The following is a 23,560-nucleotide window of genomic DNA, read 5'->3' on the forward strand; positions in this document are numbered from 1 at the left end:
ATTTGAACTCTGAAAATCATAGTGGTGCTTAATTCCCAAGTATGAAATATTGTAACGCTGGAACATTTAAAGCCATACAGCCTGCGGCAGCCTGGACTAAAAAGCACTGTGGAAGGACTGACAGACTCCGTGTAGTTGTGCGGTTAAGCCAACCCCTTCCCAGAACTTTCCTGCCGGGGACACACCAGGACCCTCGTGCACGGAGGATGCCAGTGCCAGATGACTCTAAACGGCAGACAACAGCACTCTGCTGAAGACTTTTGGAACCCTGAACTTTGGCAAGTCTTCAGGATTGAGTTTTTGGGGGATTGCAGGGGCTATGTCATCCATGAGATGACGCAGCCCCCAATAACCAAGTGATTTGGAACTCACGCTGCAGCCTTTCATGTGCGACACCGCCAGTGCCCCTGGACTAGAGTCCTGGGAATGCAGGAGCCCACCTGCCATGGCAGGATTCTCAGAGCTCCCTCTCCCACTGCTGGAACCTGGGACGTGCTGCCACGTCCCAGCCTCGGCCAATCAGGCCTGGCTTGAATGAGTGGTGCAAAGATGAGGTTCCTCTGGAACCCACTCAGCGGTGGGGCTGTCCAAGGTGCAGGGAGTGACGCTCAGGCCAAATTGTTCTGCGACGAGATGGCTGTTGGGCTTTACAGTTCTCTGCCCTCTGAGCTGCCTTTGCTCCTCTCTGCTCTCCAAGCCTGTCCTTGCAGCCTCAGCCCCGGCAGCCTGCCAATAAATTCCCTTTTGCTTAAGAGAGCCCGAGTCTGTGCCTGCTACAGTAGGAAGCATCCGTGTTGCATGCACACCGTCTGGACCTCGTGTTACTTCCGCAAGCAAATGCTACCTGGGCACCAGCAACACCCCCGCTGCTCCTGGCAGGATGGGGTGGAGGGAGTCAAAGAGAGTAGAAAAGACTCCTTTCCACAAGCCAGCGACACTCCCTCCACCTCCACGCAGGAGTGTGAGGAGAGAGCCCTGAGAGATGAACCTGGAGACCCTCTGCCACCAATGCCCTGTTTTTGACTCCCCCCTTCCCACCCCCAGTACCTGGGGCCCAGCTGCCCCATCTGTACAGTGAGGTGCTGGGTCCGCTGAGTTGGAGTTGGATGCGGTGAGTGGGGTCTGGAGGTCCTTCCAACTCCAGCCCTGAATCCAGATACCCTTCAAACTGTCCAACATCCGCAGAGGCATAGACGAACAACCTCCCAGCCCCTGCCCACCTAGGACTCACTCCCCTAGGACTCTGAGTCTGAAAACAAGCAGTGTCTTGACCCCTACCTGGCATCGGTCCTGTGCGTCACATTCTGGAGCACCAAACACCCTTCATCCCTCCCTCTCCCTTACACATTTCATGACCAAAAGTCAAGTCTTCCTGTGAATACTTTCCTTGTAGTCTTTGCCTTCCTGCCTTTAGAAATGGATTTGCATAAAATAACCAGAGGGGATTTCTACAGCTGCCTCTTTATTCACCTGCAGCCCTTCTAGGCCAGGATGTTTCCTTGATGGACTGCGATCCTTCAGCCGGTAATTTAATTGACACCTGCCCAGTGCAATGTCTCCCCCAGTGGTTTACTGGGAGCAGCTGGGCTCCGAAAGGGATGTTTCTATCTTCGAGAAAGGCCTGGAGTCCCCGGAGCATCCTTTCACTCAGCAAGTAATCTAGTATATCTTTAATAAGTGGAGTCAATTCACTTTCAAAACCCTTGTAAAATTCAGCCTTTTAGTCACTCTGACCTGAAGCATTCAAATTCCAATAAGAATAGATAGCCCCAGCAGCACCCACCCACGAGATCCGGCCAGGGGATGAGATCCGGCCAGGGGATACGGGCCGATAGCCCCAGGAGGCCTCTGCCCGGGCCAAGGCCGCATCATCTGTGCCCCGGAGACTCCTGCTGACTCAGCTTCTCCACCTGCCAGAGCATCTTGAATGTGGGCTTTGGAAAACCACGGGGTCAGAGCCCAGCGGAAAGGTTCTGGGAAACCTGTGAATCTAGTATAGACAGGGCAGGCAGTGAGCTGTCTGAGGCTGTACCTGGAGTTAGTGGCAGAGCCTCAGCCTCTCAGTTTCCTGTATCTTGCTTTTGTCTTATTTATTTCTTGTCTTCTTCTCTCTAGAGGTTAAGGTGAGAATCACAGACATCCTAGGGCTTGGGTTGGAATACTTGGTCCAACCACTTACTAACTGTGTGAACTAAAGAAAGATACCTAGCCTCTCTGAGCCTCAGTTTCTTTTTTTTTTTTTTTTTTTTGTTGTTGTTGTACGCGGGCCTCTCACTGTTGTGGCCTCTCCCGTTGCGGAGCACAGGCTCCGGACGCCCAGGCTCAGCGGCCGTGGCTCACGGGCCCAGCCGCTCCATGGCATGTGGGATCCTCCCGGACCGGGGCACGGACCCGTGTCCCCTGCATCGGCAGGCAGACTCTCAACCACTGCGCCACCAGGGAAGCCTGAGCCTCAGTTTCTTATCTGTGAAATGGGGACGGTTAGAATAATGCCTCCCTCATTATGTTGCTATAAGGATTAAATGAGGTAACACATGAAAAATACTTAAAGCATTTCCAGGTACATAGTAGTCACTCAGCAAATCTATTCCTGTTATTGTTGTTATTGTGTTGTTGTTACAGCTGGAGAGAAATAGAGCAGCTGTGAAGAAGAGCTTCCCAGCTAGCCTAACAGAGAGAGCTGAAGGTTGTAGCAAAGTCTGGAGGCAGAAGGATGCACAGAATGGCCCTTTCTTAGGGGTTCCCTCCCCCCAGTGACTCTGTCTTGGTTTCTCTTCAGCAGCTGCCTGAGCCCCAGCCGTGTGGGGTCCTCTCTGGGGAGATAAGACTAATACACTTTGAGATCTGTATCAGCAAGTTCAGATGATGCCTCTGTGGAGAGGGCAGGGTGGGGCAGGTCTGCAGCGGGAGCTTATACCACACTCGGGCCATGGGGGCTGCCAGGGTTTGTTCCTGTTGAGTAGGAGGCCTTTCTCTGCTGACTTCAGCTCAGACTGCCCACCTTCTTCTCCATCCCCTCCCAGGGAGGCACGTGGTGGGTACCGCTGTGCTCGGACCTGGAGGAGAGAGATGAAATTTGTATCGCAGGCCGAGCTTCCTGCTCAACGAGGCTGCAGCTGCCCTGCTCTCTCCATGGGAGACAGGGAGTGTGTGGAGTGTTCTGAGCGGATGGAGACTGGGCTGGAAGTCAGAACAATCGGGTTCTAAACTAGGACAAGGCCCTTCCCTGCTCTGGGCCTCAGTCTTAATATCCATCAAATGAGGGTATTGGCAGAACACTCTCTCTCTCTCTCTCTCTCTCTCTCTCTCTCTCTCTCTCTCTCTCTCTCGACAGCAGCTTACTGATGCGGTGATTAGGGAAATCGCGTGTTCCCAACGGCCCTACAGTTCCAGTGCTGTGTATGTGCCCCAGAGAATCTCTGACACAGAAACCCAAGAAATGCAGGGGATGTTTGTTGCAGCAGCATCTGTAGCAGCGAAGAGCTGTGAAAACTAAATGCCCATCAAGAGGGGATGAGGAAATACAAGATGAGGTCTTATCACACTAGGAAACATTATCATCGAAAGGAACCCGCCAAATCCACAAACATCAGTATGAATAGGTCTGAAAACAATATTAAAGGGGGGAAAGGAAGAAGCAGAACGGGCTAGCCATGGTGCCATTATGTAATGTTTTAAATGCATCCATGCAGGTATATAATGTTTAGGCTACACAGACAGGAGAAAGAGCTTCTGAAGTTAGATGGGAAAAGCACACAGCATTTGGAAGAGAGGAATGGACTGGGGGTGAGGACAAAAAGAGACCAAAAAAAAAAAAAAAAAAGACTCTGCTGAGACTGCTAGGAGATGCCATGAGCTGGTAAATACCAAAATCCTATTATATCCTATTAGGTGCATCTCGTGTTCAAACAAAATGGATAAAGATGGTTTGGGTCTAGATGATTCCCTCAGGACCTTCCAGCACTGCCATCCTGGTACTCAGCCAGCATGGCCAGAGCTGGGACCTTGTAGGGGTCCAGAGTAAGGACCATGCCGAGTTGTGAAGCCTGAGCAAAGCCGTATCTGAAGAAAGGTGTACAAGAGCCCTAATAGGTGTAGATATTCTACTAGGTGCAGATAAAGTCTGTTACATAATCTATTTACATAATCTGGTTGTGATTTCCTGCCTCGTCAATACAGTTACTTTAGTAATTAGGACCCACGGGCTGATCTATTGTTTCCTTAGTGCCTTATCATCTATACCTGTGTTTGCTTCTCTGCGTTCTGGAATCTGTCATAAACAATGTTGTGGGGGTGGGCCAGGGCAGGGGAGCAACGAGTCTGAGGTCGGAGCTTTGGTACGTGCTTGTTTTGGGCCGCTGGCACTGATGCATGTTTGCAGGAGTGTAGACTCCAAGGACCACTCTTGCAGTGCGTTTTAGATTTTCAGCCAGTTCCTCATTTGTATTTGGTCTAAATATAACTTGAAGACAACTGGTCTTGCTTGAGGCCAATCTCAACAGTCTTGACATCAAACAAACACAAAACACAGCTCCAACTGCAAGCGCTGGAGGAGGAGATAAATCGCTAACCCATTGGGCAGCCTCTTAAATCAGCTCGTTCCTTAGAGCAGCGGCCACATCTCTCTGCCTCCACCCAACCCCCTCTTTTCTTAAAAAATCTCCCTTCGGCCTCTCCAGACCCTCTCTCCAAAATCCCATCTACCAGCGCACCCCACTCGGAAGAACGGCAAAGCCAGCTAAACAGCAATTGATGAAATAAAATCTAAACTTGAGCCTCGGGTCATCTGAGCACTCAAGTAAAATCGGGAGAGGTCTTGTTCAACAGTTTCTGCAAGATGTCTCCAAGCATCTTTCGAAAATACTGAGGATGCAGGAATGTGAATGTCATCTAGATTTTGCGGCCCACCCTTGTGGGCATAGAGTGGGGACCATGGTCTATGTAAAGGTAGAGCATTCAGCTTGGTCTACTAGGTCGGCAGGGGGTGGGGGGTCTTTCCTGGCCAGGGGTTCTTACACAGGGGTCTAGGGCTCACCTAAGGGGTCATTTGTGTTGATCTTAAGGGAATCTTCCTGCCTCTGTGTGAGATCACAAATGAGAACCTTGGTGACCCAGTGCCTCCTTCACAGGATCTGCTGTGAAAGTGAGGCTGGGTTATTAGTGTTAACTGCTGGGAACGGGCCCTTGCCAGCAGGGAAGGGGACAGGCAGGGTCCTAACCCTTCTTGAGGTTGAAGGTGGAAGCACGGACTAGATAAGCCACAGCTCCCAGCAAGGAGAAGAAGAAGAGCTCTAGATGCGAAGGCACATTCTACCCAGTGTCCCGGATGGTGGGCAGAAGTTGGGGGCAGCCTGGTGCGAGAAGGCGCTGGTGAGAACAAACCAGCCACTCCCGGTTGTTCTGGAAGGCTCCAAAGAAAAGCATCTATTCCTAGGGCTGCTTTTGTGATTGGGGGCCATCCTCATGGCAGTGGACAACCCCTAAGTTTCTTTAAAGTGTGGGAACCAGCGAGGAGGGGCCCAGAAGGCTAGAGCCAGGCAGGAGACACTGCAGGGAAGGGAGGCGTTTCCAGCAGCTCGGGTGAGAGAGACCCACGTGACACTGGCAGAGGCCGAGGGACTCACTGGCACCTTTGCTGCCGGGCTCGAGCTGGCCCTAGTCCTGCCGCAGGCCTCCTTCTGCTGGCACCCATCAGCAATGGGCAGGGGTAAGTCACTTAACCAGACCACTGTCCTGCACCTGACCCCGGTGCAAGTCACCATCAGAGATCTGGACAGCGGCCATGCCAGGCCCAGCAGGCACTGCAATACCGAACTCCACCGGTTGCAACGTGTCCAAAAAGGAAATGAGTGTAACCTGGCGTGGCTGCCTTTCTACGGGGCCACGTTGGCTCTTGATGACGGCCACTTACCTCTCCAAGTGCCTGGACACCACCTGCCCGGGATGGATACCCAGGCCTTGGGTCTGTCATATGGAGGGGTCACCCCAGCCATGTTCCTCTCCACACCCGCCTGCACCTCTTCGCTCCATCCACATCTGTGTTCACATTCTCCTGGGGAACAGGTAGCACTGGCCTCTGCACTTTTTCCCCAGTTCTCTAGGCTGGAGTGCTTGGCTGGGCCCGGAGGTCAACTGGCTACTCCAGAGGCGGAAGCTGAACAGGCTGTGGGCAGAGGAAAGGGTCTGGGCAGCGGGTCCCAGAGGAAAGATCCTGTCTGGAACCCTGACCCCGTCTCTCAGTCACAGAGCTGGGAGGCCCAGGAAGCACCGGCGGACTCTGGCTTCTCTCTCCTGCAGGCAGCTGAGGTCAGCGTCTCTAAATTGCTAGTTATTCCTTTCTTCAATTAAGGACAATTCTTCTGACACAGGAAAACTCCCACCAGTTAATCGAATGGCCTTGAGTCCTGATGTGTTTACTCTATCCGAAGGCAGGGCCAGAACTTCCTTGGTAGCAGGTCACAGCCCACGCATTCAGGAGCTGCCCTGGGGGGCCAGGGCCCCACATTCCCTGTTGGACTCCAGATCCACGCAGCAGCACTGATCTTCAGACAGGGACTGGGGCTACGGTGGAGGTCCAAAGTGGAGAAGCCACGGATGGATCCCGGAAGTGGGTTGTCACGTGGCAAGCCTCCTCCATCTCTGGCCCATTGTCTTCCCATCTGAGAAATGGGGGCGTGGAGGAGGGTCTGGCTAGATGATTTCTATAACTCCCATCAACTCGGCGTCTCCCCTAACCTGCCCCACCCACCCCCTCCCAAGGGTTTGTGGTGACTGGACGGAGAGGTGGGAAGGGTCTCAGTGCCCACCTCAGGGAGCATCTTCCCTGAGCAGGATGTGTTTGCCTATGAAATACACACACACACACACACACGTGCGTGCACGCAGTGCTGCCTGGAAGTAGGGCCCCTGCCAGACTGTGGTCACTGCTGCCGCTGTGAGCCAAGGGCCCCAGGAGGTGCTCAGGCCCGGGTGTGTCCCCTCTGAGGCTGCTTTATTGTTCCTCTGTGACAACTCACATCCACAGACCAGGTGGCCGAACCTGGACATTATCCAGGCAGTCAGGCCTGTGACTGTGCCCTGCCTGCAGGGGAGGGTGAGAACCAGGCCCAAGGGATAGAACATAGGCTCTAAATTTATCCTACATAACCACAAGCATGGAACTTTCTCAGCCTCCCTTTCCTTATGTGTAAACTGGGGATAATACAACACATCCGAGGGTATTATGTACCAACTGCCTGAGGTTAAAAGACATGATATATGTGAAGCCCCGAGCATACTGCCTGTCCACTCACTGCTATCCCTGCCTCCACCATGCCCTAGTAATGAGGAAAGGCTGCAGGGATTCACTCACACACTCCCAGCTGGTGATGGATGGCACACACCGGCCAAGAGCTCTGGCTTCAACCTCAGAGCTTCTGAAATTTTGTCTATTGGTCAGCCCTGCTGTCTGGTTCTGGGATCCAGAACTCTGGGGACTGAGAGGTTCCCTGGGATGTGGGACTTTCAGTGCTAAAACCAGGCGTCTCTGGCAAACCAGGATGGTTGGTCCCTCTTGGTGAAGCCACACTAGGGAGTTTAGACAGAGGGCCCCTTGGTTTTGTTGAGTGAGGTCCCAGAAGGACCCACAGGTGGGTCAACTGAGGTGCAGATTTCAGCTCAAATGAGGGGAAACCTTCTCACGGTCAGCAGTGCCCAAAGATGGAAGAACTCTTGCTTGAGGTACTGAGTTCCCTGTCCTTGGATATAATACACCAGGAGCTGAAGGGCCATTTGATGGGGATCCGGTGGATGGAGACAAAGCCCCGGGGGGTGGTGTGCTGGGCTAAATGCCCACTGAGGACCCTTTCAGCACCATATGTGCCCCGTTTCCATAGAGGGGATAATGGGACCCTGGAGTCGGGACAGTGGCTACCCTAAGGGTGGAATTATCCTTTTTCCTGGAAGGTGGGTGTGGGACGGGGTGTGTGAGGTGCCTGGCTACAGACGGTAACTGGGCTTTAGCTTCCCAGTTCCTCAGAAGGAAGCAGAGGGCATCTTCTCAAGGGATGGTTTGGTGGGAATTGAAAGGTCATCTGAGAGCAGATACCCCCTAGCCCTTTCCAGCAGCTGAGCCAGGCAGCCGGCTTTGGGGATGTTGGGAGCTGCCAAGGCTGGGCAGACATCTGCTGGGCCCACCGACCTGGCCCAGCCTTGAGCTAGGGAGAGGTCTGCTCTCTCCTGGGGCCTCCCATCTGGCTACCACCCAGGCGCCACCGAAACGGCTGGCCTTCTCCCGCCCCCTGCTGGGGCTGGGCTGAGGATCCCCGGCCACCACCAGGCAGAAGCCACAACCCCAGTCTCCCCAGCCTCCGCTGGGCCTGTTCACCAGGATGTCTGAGTCCCAGGTGTGGGAAGCAAAGGGGGCTACAGCTCACAGCTAGGCTCCTGGCCTCCCCAGACTGCTCCAGCCTGGAATCCCAGGTGGGCTTTTCGTGTATTTTACAAGTTCCTTTAGAACTAAGGGCACAGAAATCCCTTCCCCTCTGAGGCTAGTTCAGGTCCAGGTTGTGGATCCTCGAAATGATAGCCTGGAGCTGGGGCTGATGGAGGGGACCATCTCTTGCCTCGGATCCCTGGAGACACCTCCCTCTTGGCTTCGCGGGAGCCTCCCGGTGCCCGTTCTTCCTTTCTCTCTCTCCTCTCTGCTCTCTGTCACTCTCCAGGTGCCAGGGTCTCGAATCTCCTCCGAATTTCTCTCCCCCTCTCCCCGTCGGTGTTTCGGCCCCAGGGGTGTCTCTAGCGCCCAGTCTCAGTGGCTCTCGCCCCCGACTCGCGGTCCGCGTGCGCATCTCCCCCTGGACCGCAGCGCCTCCGCGTCTCTGCGCCCGTCCGGGGCTCGGAGCGGAGCGTTTTGGAGCGGTTGCCGCGGCCCCGGGCAGGGGTGCGGGCCCGCGGGGGCGGCGTTGGGCGCCTTCCTCCGTCAGTCCCTCCCCGGCGGCGCGGGGGGGCCGGCGCGGCCGCCGCTCGGCGCCTTTAAGGGAGCGGGAGGGAGCGGCGAGGCGGCGGCGGCTGCGGTGGCGGCGGCCGCGGCGAGCGGGGCGGGGGCGCGGCGCGCGGCGCTCGGAGTCCGCTCGCGGCCGGAGGCGGCTGGGCAGCCGGGGCCGGGCTGGGAGCCGCGAGGAGAGCGGGCAGCGCCGCCGGAGCCCGCCGGCCGGGCCATGGCCAAGGCGGGCCGTGCAGGTGAGGGCGGGCGCCGAGAGGGCTGGGCCGCCGGCGGGGGGAGGGACCCGCGCGTCTCGAGGGGGGGCCGCCGGCCCAGGTGAGCCCCCGGCGCAGGTGGGCGGAGGTTCCGGGCGGGCTGAGGGGGCGGCGGTGCGGCCGGTCCCCGGGAGAGTGGGGAGGGGGCTCCGCGCGCCCCGCGCCCTTCCTGCGCCCCCGGTCACCTCGTGGGACACCGCGTCCCCTCGCCACCGCCCCGCCGGAAAGGGCCAGGTCTGCGGCGCCTCTGCCCAGCCTGGCGGTGGGGAGCGATCGCCGCCCTCCCGGGGCTCTGGGCAGAGCCGGGCGCGGGGACCGAAGGCGAGGTCCCGCGGCCGCCGCTCCATCCCACGCCCCCCAGCGCCAACCAGGACGCGCCCCCTTGTCCGGCCGCTCGCTCTATCTAGGACGCGACAACCCCCCCCCCGCCCCCAGCTCAGTCAGGAGACCCAGATTTCTTCTGGGGAAGGAGGGGTGCCCCGCTCCGCACCGGCTAATGAGCCGTTCCCCCCTCCCCTCTCCCGGACCCTGGGAGGCAGAGCCTCAGGTGCGGAGGTCGGAAGCGGGGCCTCTTCTGGGGTCCCCAGGGCTCTGCCCTCCCCCAGACACAGGCCGTGTGGCCCGTGATGTGAGGGAGTGGGCGTTAGTCGTTCGTTCATTCATTCAGCCAGACGTTCATTCACCAACATCTGCTTTGTGCCAGGCCCCGCGCTGGGCACTGGGACCAGGAGGTGGTGGACACTCTGCTCCTTTTTGCACTCTTTGGGCCCATGGTGCCTTGGGAGGGCGGCGGAACGACGGTGGCAGCAAGCCTGGACACAGCAGGGCTGGCTTGGGAGGCTGGCATGTGTAAATCTACCGTGAACTCACACCCAGCCTGTGACGTTAGCAGGTGCCATGCCATCCCCTTGGACTCGACATTGGTCTGGCACGAACCCCACCCTCTACCCACCAGCGATGACATGATGGCATGAGTGTGAGTTCACCCCTGTGCACACCTGGGCTGGATACCGCTGGGCTGTGTAAATCCACTGCCACCCCACAAATGCTGCCCTGGCCAAGGGCCGGGTCCGGATGCCCCTGTACGTATGCTGGGTGTGTGATTTGGATGCCTGAGAATACACTCCCATTCTGTCCCTGAGGAGTCTTCTTGGGGTGGGGCTGGTTGTGTGAGACACAGCAAGTACGAACACATGTAAACACCCCCTTTCTCACTTCCCTCCCCTTTCCCCCCAGGCAGCTGGAAAAGGCTGTCTCCCTGGGTCCTTACCCACCCCCGCTCCTCCCATAGGGCACATGGCAGGGTGTGTGTCCCGCCCACTGCCCCCGCGCTTCTGCTGCCTGTGTGTGTGCAAGTACATGCACACCCCTTGCACAGATCACCTGCCGCGAGCACTGTCATCACAACAGCAGTTAACAATTGCTGCTTGTCCTAGGTACCAGGCCATGTTGACAGCCATGCCGGGAGGCAGGAAGTGTTACTCTTCCCTTTTTAAAACATCTCGAAACAGGTACTTGGAGAAATAGCTCCCTCCAGGTTGCCCAGAGGGTCTGGGCAGAGCCTAGATGTAGACCCAGGCTGTAAGGACTCCGAGTACTGGATTTTCTCCATTGCTACCCTCGTAGGTTGCCCCCCTCACAGAACAAAGATGCGGTTCCAGCCCCTCCACCTTGGTCTGTGGGTCCTTTGGTCTCTAGACTGAGAGTCCGTGGGAATTTGTTCCAGTGACGGGTGAAAAACTGCTCTGCTTTGAGCATCAGTGCCTGGTGTTCTAACATTTTGTCTTTCCTGCTGCAGTTTCATGCTTGGCCCTTTCCCTCAGGGCAGCACAGACTCCCCTCCTCTGTGGATCAAGAGCCCAGGCTCTTCCCTCCCACCCTCAGCCGCCACCCCAAGGAGCCTTTGGGATTGACCCCAGCAAGATGGGATTTCTCCTCCTCTTCTTAGCTCTTCCAGGCTGCTTTGCATTTTGTAAAGGTCCCTTCTCTTCCTAAGGCTTCTAACTGACTTGAAGACAACTTGTGGTGATGTGTGCACGGATGTCAAAATCTGTGTAGGATGGACTGGTGAGCTTTAGAACAGAGGGAATCCTCAGAGGTAGGAGCTCCAGTCCCTCTCTTTACAGCTAGAGAAACTGAGGCCCAAGGAAGGGCTGTAACTCAGACAGGAGTGGCTATTCAGGATCATCTACCGCGGATGGACAGGCTGATGGTCAATCAGAAATGATCAGGCCTTCACTCTGGCGGGGAAGAGGGTGCTGTTAGAACCAAAGGAGGCTGAAGGCTGTGAGAAGCTGGACTGTGAATGAGGGAGTGTGCTCTCTGACCTGTGAGGTGTTCCGTCTAAAACTGGTCAGGGGAGCCACTGACTAGAGATAGGGGTTTGGGCCTCAGGGCCACCATAGGGCATGACTCCAAGGTCATCACATTGTGGTCTAGTGAAGGTGTCCCAGACCTGTGCAGTGCACAGCCTGAGCAGCCAGCCATGGCCATGTCCACCATGTCACACGGGAGCTGAAGGAAGGCAGTGAAAAGGACTTCCATGCTGCCAGGAGAACCCAGGTACAAGAGAAAATGTCATCAAGTCCTAGAAAGGATTGGATCAATGGCAGAGGGTGGATCCCCAACGGGCGACTACCAAATCTCCGGGGAGATTTCAGCACACAGAACAGGATCGTTACAGTGCCCCATGTCCAGTCTTGAGAGAAAAGGCGAGAGGAGGGGAGCCATTGGTCTTGCCCTGAGGGAGCGCTCCAGTCTAGGGGACAAAGGAGGAGAGAGGCCTACCTTGGGGATGAAAGTCTGCAGTAGGGAGGTGAGGGCTGGCAGAGGGGAGGGGCCAGGAAATGCACGGAGCTACCTGGGGCGGCAAGGCCCCAAGTGCAGTGCAGACAGAGAGGAGGCCAGTGGGGGCTGGAAACAGCGAAGGCTGAATAGCTCTAGAAGTTGGGCCTTAAAGGCTGGCAGAATTTGGACAGGCAGGTGGCAAGGAGCAGGCTTCCACGGGCAGGTGAGGCTAGGAGGGTGGGACGGGAAAGGTGTAGGTATGGCGGGTGGGAATGGGGGTGGGTGGGGAGGAGGTGCCCAAGGGTGGCCAAACCTGGCTGGCTGGGGTGAAGCATCCCTAGGGGGGTGCAGAAGGCCGAGAGGAGCTCCGGAGAGCACGGAGGATGGGAGGGTTGTGTAAGGCTTGGGTGTTTTGACAGATCCCTCTGGCTGCTCCTGTGGGGGCAAAGCGAGGCCAGCCTGGCAGGGCTGTCTTAGTTGGGAAGAGTTTGTGCTGGTTCTTGCCAGCCGCACAGCCCCTCCCTTCCTCCCTGGCCCCCTCTACCCCTCCCTCCACACCCCAGCAGGTTGACAGGGGTGTCTGCCCATCCGGGGGCAGGGCAGGTGGAAGGCTGTGCCGGGGCAGGAACAGAGACAACAGCCAAGAGGGTCTTGGAACCTCTCAGGCTGGGCCAGGACCATCTGGAGAGGCCTGGCTGGGGCCACAGGGCTGGGCCTTCCAGGCTGGAGGAACCAGTTTATTTGCTCCCAGGTGTTGGCCTCTGCTCTGAGGGGCGGAGCCAGCGGGCTGGACTGTATCAAACCCAGTAATTCGAGTGAGTAAAATACTGATCCTATAGTGGCAGAGCTGAGAGGACGCTTCCAGAAACTCATGTTCAAAGCCCTTACCACGAGGGGACACTGAGGCCTGCGGTGTGGGGTGGAGGTCTTTGCCCAAGGCCACAGAAAAAGGTGGTGGCAGAGCTGGGCCCAGAACCTGTGTTTCCAGAGTTTTGGCTGGGACCTTGTTCTGCTGAGTCAGCCACCCCCTCACATCCCAAAGCCAGACCTTCTTCTGGGCCCCCTGCTTCACGGCTCCCAGGTGGTGGCGTGGGGAGTGGCCGGAGCTCTCAGAGGACAGAACGTTTGGAAGCTTGGGAAAGGGACCGACTCTGGGATTCTCAGGACTTTGGGGAGGTGCCAGGAGATTTGAGGCACGACTCAGAAACTCCCAGGCCGAGGGTGCTGGGATGGCTTCGCTGTGTATCTGGGGAAGCGCATCACGTTTCTGTGGGGAGATTGCAAATGCACCTTTTCAGGTTCTGAGGGAGAAGGCTAGGGCCAAATCAGATGACCGTGTCCCAACTCAAGGCCTTTCTAAAACTCTGCCCCCCAGGAAGCCTTCCGGGCCTTCCGTGCAGTCGGGGAAGTGCTGGAGCTTGGGCCAGTCTCTGGTTCCTCTGCTGAGTTACCTGTCACAGCAGCCGACCTGGCAGGCCCCAGCAGGCCCCAGATTGAGACCCTTTGCTGCCTCTTAGTCCTGGCTGTGGTGTGGCGTGGTGAGTCAAAGACAGTACAGTTAAAACAGAGTCCTACCCCCAGCGCATGAAGCCCCAGACCTAGCTGGTGTTCGAGTGGTGGAACACAGAGTATGAGGACATGGCTAGGCGCCCCTTGCTGGGGCCATGTCTGTGTCGGACTGGCCAGAAAGTGGGATGTTTCCTCGTATACATCTTAGTATACAGTGGTAATTCATGGCTAGAAGAGGCTTGGAGATCTTCTGGTCCTACGTGTTAATTATGCAAGTGGGACACCGAGGCCAGAAAGGCAAAGGGTTTTTCTCCGAGCTCTGGTGTCTTCAACGACAGAGGGTGTGAACTCCCAAGACCAGTGAGGCTTTGAGGACTGGGAGCTACTCAGTAGGATCTGGGTGCCCCCCAGAAATTCTCTGGGATTCCAGGCTTGGGAGAGGGAGGGAGAGGGTCAGGGATTATCATCCTGGGGACAACCTGGCTCATCTTTTGGTAGCAGTCAACATGCTTTACTGTCCAATGGCACGGCAGCATCTCTTTGAAATAGGGCTGATGTTATTCCCATTTTATGGATGAGAAAACTGAGGCCTGGAAATGTTAAGTGTCTGGTTCTAGGGTCACACATAAAGTCAGAGGCAGAGCTGGAATTAGAACTTAGGTCTCTTCTTCTCTTGGATTCAGCATTCCTAGGAGTTGGACTGTGTAACAAAGAACAGACCTGGCTCTGTCACTGGTTGCCCTTGAACTGCCCCTCTGGTCCCAGTGTCCTCGTTTGTAAAAGGGGAGTGGGAAGGAAAGAGTTCGGGGGACAGGACAGCTCTGAGTTTGCTCCAGCTCAAACACTGCTCTCTTTTCCTTCTTGGTCTCGCTCCCCACCGGCTTTACTGTGCCTTTCGGGCCCTCACCTCCTTCCTTCTCCTCCCTCACAAGGATGGTGGGGATGGGAGGACAAATGGGAAGCTGAGGACCAGGACATGGAGAGCACCTGCCTCTTCGGGGTCCTGGGGCCCCAGCCTATCACCAGATCTGCAGCCAGGAGCCTCGTGGAAGGTGGTGGCCAGGGCCCCCAGGGGAAGGGCTGGGTGTGGTAGGGGGGAGGAGAGAATGCATAACAGATGAGTTTGGAAATCAAATGGGATCTGAGCTCCCCACCCACTCCCTCAAATCTCTTTATACTCCCTCTTCTACAATTCTTGTTTTCTAAAGAGAAGGGAAATGCTACACTGCAGCCCCTTTCGCAAACGAATGGGAGCCTTAGTGAGTCACTCCGGAGGTAAATGCCACCTCCAGGGCCCCGCGTCTGCCTGCCTGCGGAGGCCTGCTCAGCCGTGTGGCCACCGGGGGGCGCGCGTGTGAGGTGCCCCTGCCTGTCAGCGGCTGTGGGAGGGCGCTGGGTCCCTGCAGTGGGGCCCCCACCCCGCCTGCTCCAGACTCTCCCCAGGGTGGCATTTGTGAGGTTCGTTCGCGGATGGGGTCACGGCTCAGGCTGGGGCCCGGCTGAGGCTGGGGGTGGCATGTAGGGACTTGGGCTGTGACCTGAGAGTGGGGTGAATACAGGACCTGCGGGGGAGGGCGTTGTGGTTCTGGGGCGGTCAGGGCCGGCAGGGGGGCAGGAGCTAATGCATCTGCCTCTGGAAACCGGAGTTCTCGGGCATTAAGCTGTTCTCTCCTGGTATCCTGGTGGAGGGCTGTGTGTGTGCTTGTCTGGAGCCTCATCTTCCGTTTTGAGGGTCAGCCTGTTAATTTGCAGACCTGGGGCAGGGAAGGCCAGCGAGGAGGTGTTCCCCCTCCTAGATGACCCGTTGTTCGGGAGGGAGGGAAGTAGCCGTCTGCTAGCCGGGGATGCCAAACAAGGGTTGAAAGCAAAAATAGAAACGCATTGGGTTCTGTCTGGGAGGGGCGTGGAGTTCTGGTGGATCCGAGAGGCCTCTTCTGAGCTGTCTGCCGCCGATGCTGTGTTTGCTCGGCTCAGTACTTGCAGAGCACGTCATGTCCTGCGCTCCTGACCTCCTCAGGGATCTAGGTGTGCAGGATCCGGGCTGCGGGCTCGAGGGGCTGCAGCTGTTCCACGAGTCTGTCTTTGGGAGGTTTGGGGCTGCTGTGGCCATGGTCCAGCTTGCTGCCCTCCTGATCAGAACTCCCTTTGGCCTGCCATACCCGCCCCCGGCCGCCAGTCCTCCAACTTCCCACCTCCCGTGAGGCTGGTCTCAGCTGAGCAATTCTGAAATCATCCCTTGTGGTAAAAGGAGCTATTTTCAGCCTTCCCATTACTGCCCAGTGGGGGTTGGGGTGGGGTGGTGTTTATCCCTTTGCTGCCTTTTTCTTTCCTTCTTGTACAGTGTAATCTGGAGCAGTGGTGAGAGCATTACGCAGCCCTGCCTCCGGGGTCCCGGCTGGCAATTCCCGGTGCTGTGATATGGCACCAAATGCAGAGCCTGGGGCAGCGGCAACCTGGGGCCCCATCCTTGCTCTGTAGAAACTCCAGAGTGGCAGGTAGCACAAATGGCCTGTCGGAGTCACCTTGGCCCTGGCTGGTGGGGACAGCTCCCCTGCTGCCGCTTGCTTCAGGCTGACGGTAGCCTTTGGTCACCTTACCAAAAAGCTGGCCAGCTCATTGAGGTGGCGGCTCTAAAGGAGCCCCCAGCGTCCTTCGCTGACCCTGTGACCCTCCCCAATCTGGTCTCCCCATGCCCCGATTGGATGCCTGGGTCCCTCCTGGTCTCTTGTTCCCTGCTCCCTGCAGTGGGTCCTGGGGTGATCTGGAGGGGCCCCTCTGTCCTGTCTTTTGGGCTCCCCCGCCCTCCTGAGGAGCCTGCAGGTGGAATTGGCAGGTGCTCTGGGAGCTCCCTTTAGAGGGAGGAGAAAGCCTCTCCCTTATGGAGCAAGAGTCTGGTGGGACAGAGCTGGGACATCTGGGGCTTGAGAGAATTGTTCCAAATAACTCAGAACTGCGGGGAGCCGAACTGGCAGAGCAAATGAAAGTACAGTAGAGAGCCAAAGCTATTAATCACTAATTCTCTCCTAAATCAGGTAATTAATGGGTATTTAAGTGGCATATTTATGAGATACCAGCAGGTCTTCAAAAAGCACATTTTTTCCCAAAGCGACTGGTTGGCCCAACTGTGTCCTGCTGGGAGACTGGGGTTGTCATCCCACCCCCAGGCCACCCCCAGGCGCAGGGAGCATGACGGGAGGCAGGTCCCGTCTGACCTTCCCTTTTGTCATCTCAAAGAGGGATCGGAGCCCTTCTGAACTGACCTCACTGGGCTGTCGTGAGGATGATAGGAAGTGATGGCCATGCAAATCCCTGGCAGTGGTGTAAAATGCTGTACAGAATTTAGTGTTAGCTGTGAAAATAGCCTTGAAGTTATATGATGCAGTGCCTGGTGCTGTTTATGGCCAGGGTCAGGCCTCAGTCGGTGGCTAGAGGCATTCCTTTTATTTGAGTCATTGCCGAACGTGTGTCTGGGTCTGTGACTGGGTCAAGGCTTAGTGTGTGGCTTGGCCTGTGCTCAGCTTCATGGCCTGGTTTGAGATCAGGTCCCAGTTCTGTGATTGGGGTTGTGACTTGATGTGGGGTCAGCTCGAGGTTAGGCTGTGGTTGAGGTCAAGGTTGGGCCATGGCTAGTCTCAGGAAAATTCTGCATCCCGGAGCCTCAGCCTCAATTCTTGAGTCCACCCCTGGACTGATGGAGCTACGTGGGTTCCCTGGAAGCTGGATTCCTTCAGGGTCCTCCAGGATCTGGGCTCCAGGCGCTGGGAACCCCAGCACACAGGCCCTTCTGGGACTCCTGGCATGTGCCCTGAAACAGCCCAGCACACGAGCTCATCAGTGGCGCATACAGCAGTTTGGGAGATAGTTAGGACATGTTTCTATAGCAACCAACCCCCAACCAGCACTGGTTTCCTTCAATAATGCCTTTTTCTGGAAGCAGCTTCTCCTGGCCTCTTGTTTCTCCCTGGGTGGCCCCATAGCCCCTTGAAGGCTGAGCATGGGCTGGTTGGCCCTGATTGGTCTGGTCAGACTCATCCTGACCCAGAGAGGGGGCCTGAGGACATTCCCTATGGGATACTTCCCTGAGAGGGGGTCCTCCTGAGATCGACCCGGTGCTGGGCCATGCTGAGTGTAACAAGAGCTTTCTCTGTGCCCAGCCCTGGGCTGGGAGAGGCTATGGGCCTGGGGAGGATTCCTACCAGGTTTCTGCCAGCAAGTGGATGGACCCACAGCCCAGTGAGACAGGCAGGCCTGGACCTACTCTGCAGATTGGTGCTCTGATGGGCACAGGTAAAGGATGTTATGGAAGTACAGAAGAGGCAGGCACCCAGACCAGCATTGGGGTCAAAGAAGGCTTTCAGCTGGGGTAGGGTGGGGATGGAGGGTATTTCAGGTACCAGGAGGTCCAGGAGCAAAGTCTTGGAGGGAAAGAACATGGTATGGGCTGGAGGGGGAGGGGGAGAGGGGCCTCTCCCAGTGGCGACGTGTTACTGGAACCCAGACTTTGGGTGGAGGGGCTTGCAGACAGAGCAGGTCCTGGCCTTAGGTAGCTCAAGGTTTGGGGGGCAGATGAGACACAGCCCCAGGAAGCTGCACCGGTGGAGAGGAGAGAAGGGCCAGCCATGCACCAGGAGCAGCTCCGAGACTGTCGGGGCTTCGGAGCTTCCAGCCTCAGGGTGAGGAGGGCAGTTCCTGCTCTGCCCTCTGGGCTCCCATTCCAGGGGCTGGAGAAGAAGGAGAGGGGCCCACTCTTGGGAGCTTCCACCTGTGAAAGGACCAAAGAAAGGCCCGTGGATATCATGATTTATTTATGTTATTTAACAAACCCTTTTATAGCACTGAGTGCCAGGCACCATGCCAAACCGTTTTCAAATATTCATTCACGTAATCTTCATAGCAACCCTAGGGAAGGACTATTATTACCCCCATTTTACAGAGGAGGAGACTGAAGCACAGAGTGGTGTAGTGACATTTATTAAGATCACCAGTTGAGAAGTGGCAGAGTTGACAGTGAGAGGAGGAAGGCAGGGCTACGGGAGGAGGGGCAGAGAGGAGGGGGGCCTTCAGAGTCCCCCCCAGCCTGCCAGTAGGAGCCTCACTCAGACTCTGCATCTCTCACCCTGCATCCAGCAAGTGGATGGACCCCTGGGACCCCAGGCCAGAACTGTGAAGTGTGATTCTAAGTGTGTGTGTGTGGGGGGGGCTGTGTGGGCCACGTTTGGGCTCTGGACTCTACGTGTCCACGGGGCTCCCACTGCCCACGGGATGTCTGGCAGCCTGATGGTTTCCGCAGCATTGATTGTCAGCAGTTAGACCCAGATGCTTGTGCTTGTAGAAACTGCCATCCTCGTGCCTGTGTGTGTGTATGTGAGAGAGAGAGAGACAGAGGAGACACAGCCAGACTGGAGACGAGGGACCTGCCTGAAGGAGCCCACAGCCGAGCTCTTTTCTTCCCCTTGGCCCCGTCCTCTTCCGAGGCACAGATTGCTGGAATCCAGCAGGCCTGCCAGGCCGTGGTTTCAGATGTGGCCTCAGGCAGGACTGGGCACCGAAGCTGCGGCCACACTCATGGGCAGCAGGCTCAGTGCCAGGCAGCCCACCTTGGCCAGCTCAGAGGTGCTTGTGACTCCCTGGAGGTCTGGAAATTGGTAGGTGTTACTTGAACACCCACAGGGCCGTGGCTGTCACAGCAGACGCATATGTCCCCTCCCTTGCTCTGATGAGCCAGACTTCTTACTCTTGAGGAGAAGGTTCTGGATCCAGCGTCTCTTGGAAATGGCCCGATGGCTTTGACCCATGTCTCTACTCCCTCCCACCCTGCCCCAGCCTGGCCAATCCTGCCCACCCTTCCTTTAAAGCTCAGATTGGGCCTCCTCCCCCAGGAAGGCCTCTGGGCCCTTCAGCCTGCAGGGTGTCTGCCTCTGGGAGGTCCTGTCCACACCTCTGAGACGAGGTAGGGGTGGCATTTAGCCCAGAGGCTAGGCTGCCCACCCCTCCTTTGTCCTGTGCCCTGTGCAGGGGCTGTGCAGGGCTGGGCCCCGAGGCTGGCACCCAGGAGCTGAGATTGAGCCCATTCAGTTCCGTCCCCAACTCCTTCCTCCTGGGAACCACCTGGCCCAAGGTCTGGCCCAGGAAGAGTCGGCCAATACCCGCCTCCCTCACTTTACTGTACCAGGGCTTTCCTTACTGTGAAATGTCTTTCCCCTCAGACTGGGCTCCTGAGAGCAGGGCAGTGACTCCCTTCTGGTGGGGCTGACCCTCAGGCCGGGGCTGCCCTGGGGTCCCCGGTACTGGGCAGAGTACCCACTGCTGGCTCCTGTCCATCTGTCCATCTGCCTGTTCCTGCGTCCCTGGGAGCCAGGGCCAAGGTGGGGAAGTGGGTGACCTCTGGCTGCACCCACGGTGGGGAGACCCAGGCCTGAGACAAGGTCGAGGAGACCGCACTGGACCTGATGGTGGTGGGTAGATGCGCCAGGAGAGAGGGCGGGGTTGGCTCCTAGCAGCCCCTCCCACTGCAGGCCCCCCACCTTACCCCGAGCTTTGCTGGGGGACCAGCGCATCGTGGGGTGTGAAGGATCGTTTGTTTCTCTCTGGATTGCTAGGAAGGATTGAGATATTCCCCTTTCTCTTTTATCCTGATTTAGAGGTTTTTTTAAAATTTGACCATGCCTCGAGGCCTGCGGGATCTTAGCTCCCCAACCAGGGATCGAACCCACACCCCCTGCATTGCAAGTGTGGAGTCTTAACCACTTGACCCCCAGGGAAGTCCCCTGATGTAGAGTTTTGAATAAGTGTGGTAGAGAAGGTGGGACAGGAGTCTGCTGGAAGAAGTAGGCTGAGCCTTGGGGTTGCGGAAGGGACTCTGCAGCCTGGGAAGGGAAGAGGAGAGGAGACCTGGGCCCCGTGCCCTGAGCTCTGCCACAGAGCACCCAGCATGGTGGTCCTGAGCACGGACCCTGGAGTCACGTGGACCTGGCTTCAAATCTTGCTTCCATCACTTATGAGCTTTATGACCTCAGTCGAATGACTCCACGCCTCTGAACTTTCTTTCCTGAGCTGTAAGATGGGGATTCATGACACCCACTCCGCGGGGCTGGTTACTTTAGATAATGCCTGTGAAGCACCTAGCAGGTCATTTGTGTTCATTCGCTTGTCTGCCAAACACCCCTTGGCCCTCTTTCACCTGGGACCCTGTACTGGACCCAGAAAATGCAGAGAGGGGAAGGGCAGGGACCCACCTCAAGGAGATTGTGCTTCTGGGCCTTCGCCCTCGCTGTTCTGGGATCATGGCACCCACCTTCTCTGACCCTCAAGATCACGTGTGGCCTTTAGCAGCCTGACCTGTGCCCCCTATCTCTTGGGAGACTTCCTGACCCTCTTGGGCATCTGTGTTTCCCTCTGTCTGAAGCGTGCAGGTGATAGATGCTGGGTGGAGGTTGGAACCTTAAAATCCACCTGTTCTGAGCTCCCATCCTCAACAAGCAAGCAACCCCCTACCTTATCCTAACCCTAAGCTTAACCCTAATCTTACCTGGTCTGGCTTCATTTCCTCTCTCACCTCCCCTTACACCTGTCTCCCCCTCCGTCACTTGTTCCAGCTCTCATCACAGGCTCTCATCCTCCTCCTCTGCCTGTCCATCCCACGCATGTGTGCCAGGAGCATGCATACACATACAGACGTACACACTCACGCTTAGCATGTCTGGCTCTTTCTCATCATTCAAGTCTCCACTGATCTCACAGCTTTTCAGAAAAGTCTTCCCCTCACACCCCTCCCAAGATACTCTGTCTATCACTGTTTTCCTTTTTTGAAGTATGATCTTTGCCGTTCACTAAAAAGCCTGCACCCTGAAGGAAGAGATGAAGGGAACATCTTCCACCCAGAAGCCAGGTGACGGCTGCTTCTTAACACGATCCGTTCTTATAGGTTCTTTTTATCTTTTTTTTTTTTTTTTTTTTTTGTCGTACGCGGGCCTCTCACCGCTGTGGCCTCCCCCGTTGCGGAGCACAGGCTCTGGATGCGCAGGCTCAGCGGCCATGGCTCACAAGCCCAGCCGCTCCGCGGCATGTGGGATCTTCCCGGACCGGGACACGAACCCGTGTCCCCTGCATCGGCAGGCGGACTCTCAACCACTGCGCCACCAGGGAAGCCCCCAATATAGGTTCTTTTTTACACCAGGGTAGATAACTGAGGTCCCTCCACACACCTAACTTTCCAGAGGTTGTTTGCAAGGAGGGAGGAACTGTAGCAGGTTTAAACAAACTTATAGTGTGTTTTTAAAAACCAGTGCAGGTATGCATTTTGAAAACAAAGAAGCTAAAAGTAAACCAGATAAAAGATGCCTTTGAAGAGAAAATCAACTGTAGATTTCAGCCACAAAGGAGAGCCCACAATCAGGTGAAGGGTTCATGTGGAAGGAGAAACAGCGCTGGTTCAGCGTTTATAACTCGAACAGGTGACAGGGTTCTTTTGATGACGGGGCCGATCGCCCTTGTCATCATCCCTCGGTGGATGTACAGATCCACGCATTCATGCCTGTCTATTCTCTAGGCTGTAATGACACTGTAGGAGACACTCAAGGAAGGAGGACGTGTTGGAGGTAGGAAGGGACCGTTTTACTTTCTTCCCAGCACTTTCTACTGCTGAAATGATCTTTGCTGCTTCCTTGTTCCAGGTCTGCTTTCCCTGCCCACTGCCACCATCACCCACACCCCGCAGGGTGTAAGGGCTGGGAGGGCCCCATGGCAGGGCCCCGCCCTGTCCCTCTTATTCACCTCAGTGTCCCTGGCATCTCACACAGTGCCCTGCAGGATGGACAGCTCCCTTTGACACCCAGAAGCCCTTTCCCTCTCTGCCCACCTCTAGCTGGGAGAACATCTCCCTCAAATGGAGCTGAACTGGCCTCCCTGCAGCCTTCCCTCCTGGCGGGTTCTCCCCAAGGCCAGCCCGTCACACATGTTATGGGTGTTGCGGTGACCTGAGATGATGGTGGCCTGCAAGGATGGATGTGGTGGTGGGAGTGAGGGAGGGACAACTTCCAGAGCTCTCCTCTTTTCCTCAGGCTCCAGCACACACTCTATTTAGGAGGGAGAGGTTGGCAGGAATATCCTTGCCCTTCTTCATTCTCAGGTGGAGTATATACTGCACAGGTATGAGACCCACCATAACCAGGACCTTCTTGCTGAACCCTCACTAGTCAAACTCAGGACCCAAATCGACTCAGATACAGCTTCAGACAAACCCATCGCTACTTAAACCCTTGCTGCTCACCATCCAAAACTCAGGAGCCAAGTAGATGAGGCTGATATGACTGTCCTGACTATCCAGATTCTTGCTTTCTTAGTAACGGAATAGATTTGGACAGCAAGGGATATTTGCACATTAATATAGGATGTCTGATAGTTTTTATACCTTTAGCATCTATAAAAGGGATAGGTTTATATGAGAAAACATATAAAATTAGTGTAAAATCGAGAAGAATTTTAAGTGATTGTATTTTTTGAATCACAGAAATCTTCACATACATTTGATTTATACCTAAGCACTTCTTTATTTTATTTTGATACTATTGTAAATGGTATTGTTTTTCAGATTTCAAATTCCAGTTCATGCTGACATACAGGATTGCAACTGACTTTTGTATTTTGATCTTGTATCCTGCAATCTTGCTATACTCACTTATTAGTTCCAGTAGGTTCTTTTTTTGTAGATTTTGCAGAGTTTTTGTTTTCTAGATAGACAATCATGCCATCTGAGAGTAAAAGCAGTTTTGTTTTTTCTCTTCCAACATGTATACCTTTTATTTCTTTTTCTTGTCTTGTTGCACTAACTAGAACTTCCCCCACATATATTTGGGAGACGGTCCCATATCCACGTTAGAAATACTCAGTTATGGTGAATCTGGATTCTCAAACACCCTTGCAATAAATCCAGGGGTCACGGGCAGGAAATTGCTGATCAGCCTGTCATGCCATCCACACTGTTGGGTGAGAATCAAGAGCTTAGAGGGTCCCCACAGGGAGTGTATGG

General features: G+C 55.9%; 1 protein-coding gene across 1 annotated transcript in view; it reads left to right on the forward strand.

Annotated features, from left to right (window-relative positions):
* Positions 1–9,139: 9,139 nt before the first annotated feature.
* Positions 9,140–23,560, forward strand: part of PITPNM3 (PITPNM family member 3) — a gene marked incomplete at its 3' end in the record, with an annotated part of 86,053 nt that continues 71,632 nt past the window's right edge. Inside the window, exon 1 of the mRNA XM_081219142.1 lies at positions 9,140–9,219. Coding sequence (XP_081075268.1) covers positions 9,198–9,219 — 22 coding nt within the window. The 5' untranslated portion in view covers positions 9,140–9,197. The remainder of the gene's footprint in view (positions 9,220–23,560) is intronic.

Source organism: Mesoplodon bidens, assembly GCF_964165515.1.
Source record: "Mesoplodon bidens genome assembly, chromosome: 19".
Taxonomy (NCBI): domain Eukaryota; kingdom Metazoa; phylum Chordata; class Mammalia; order Artiodactyla; family Ziphiidae; genus Mesoplodon; species Mesoplodon bidens.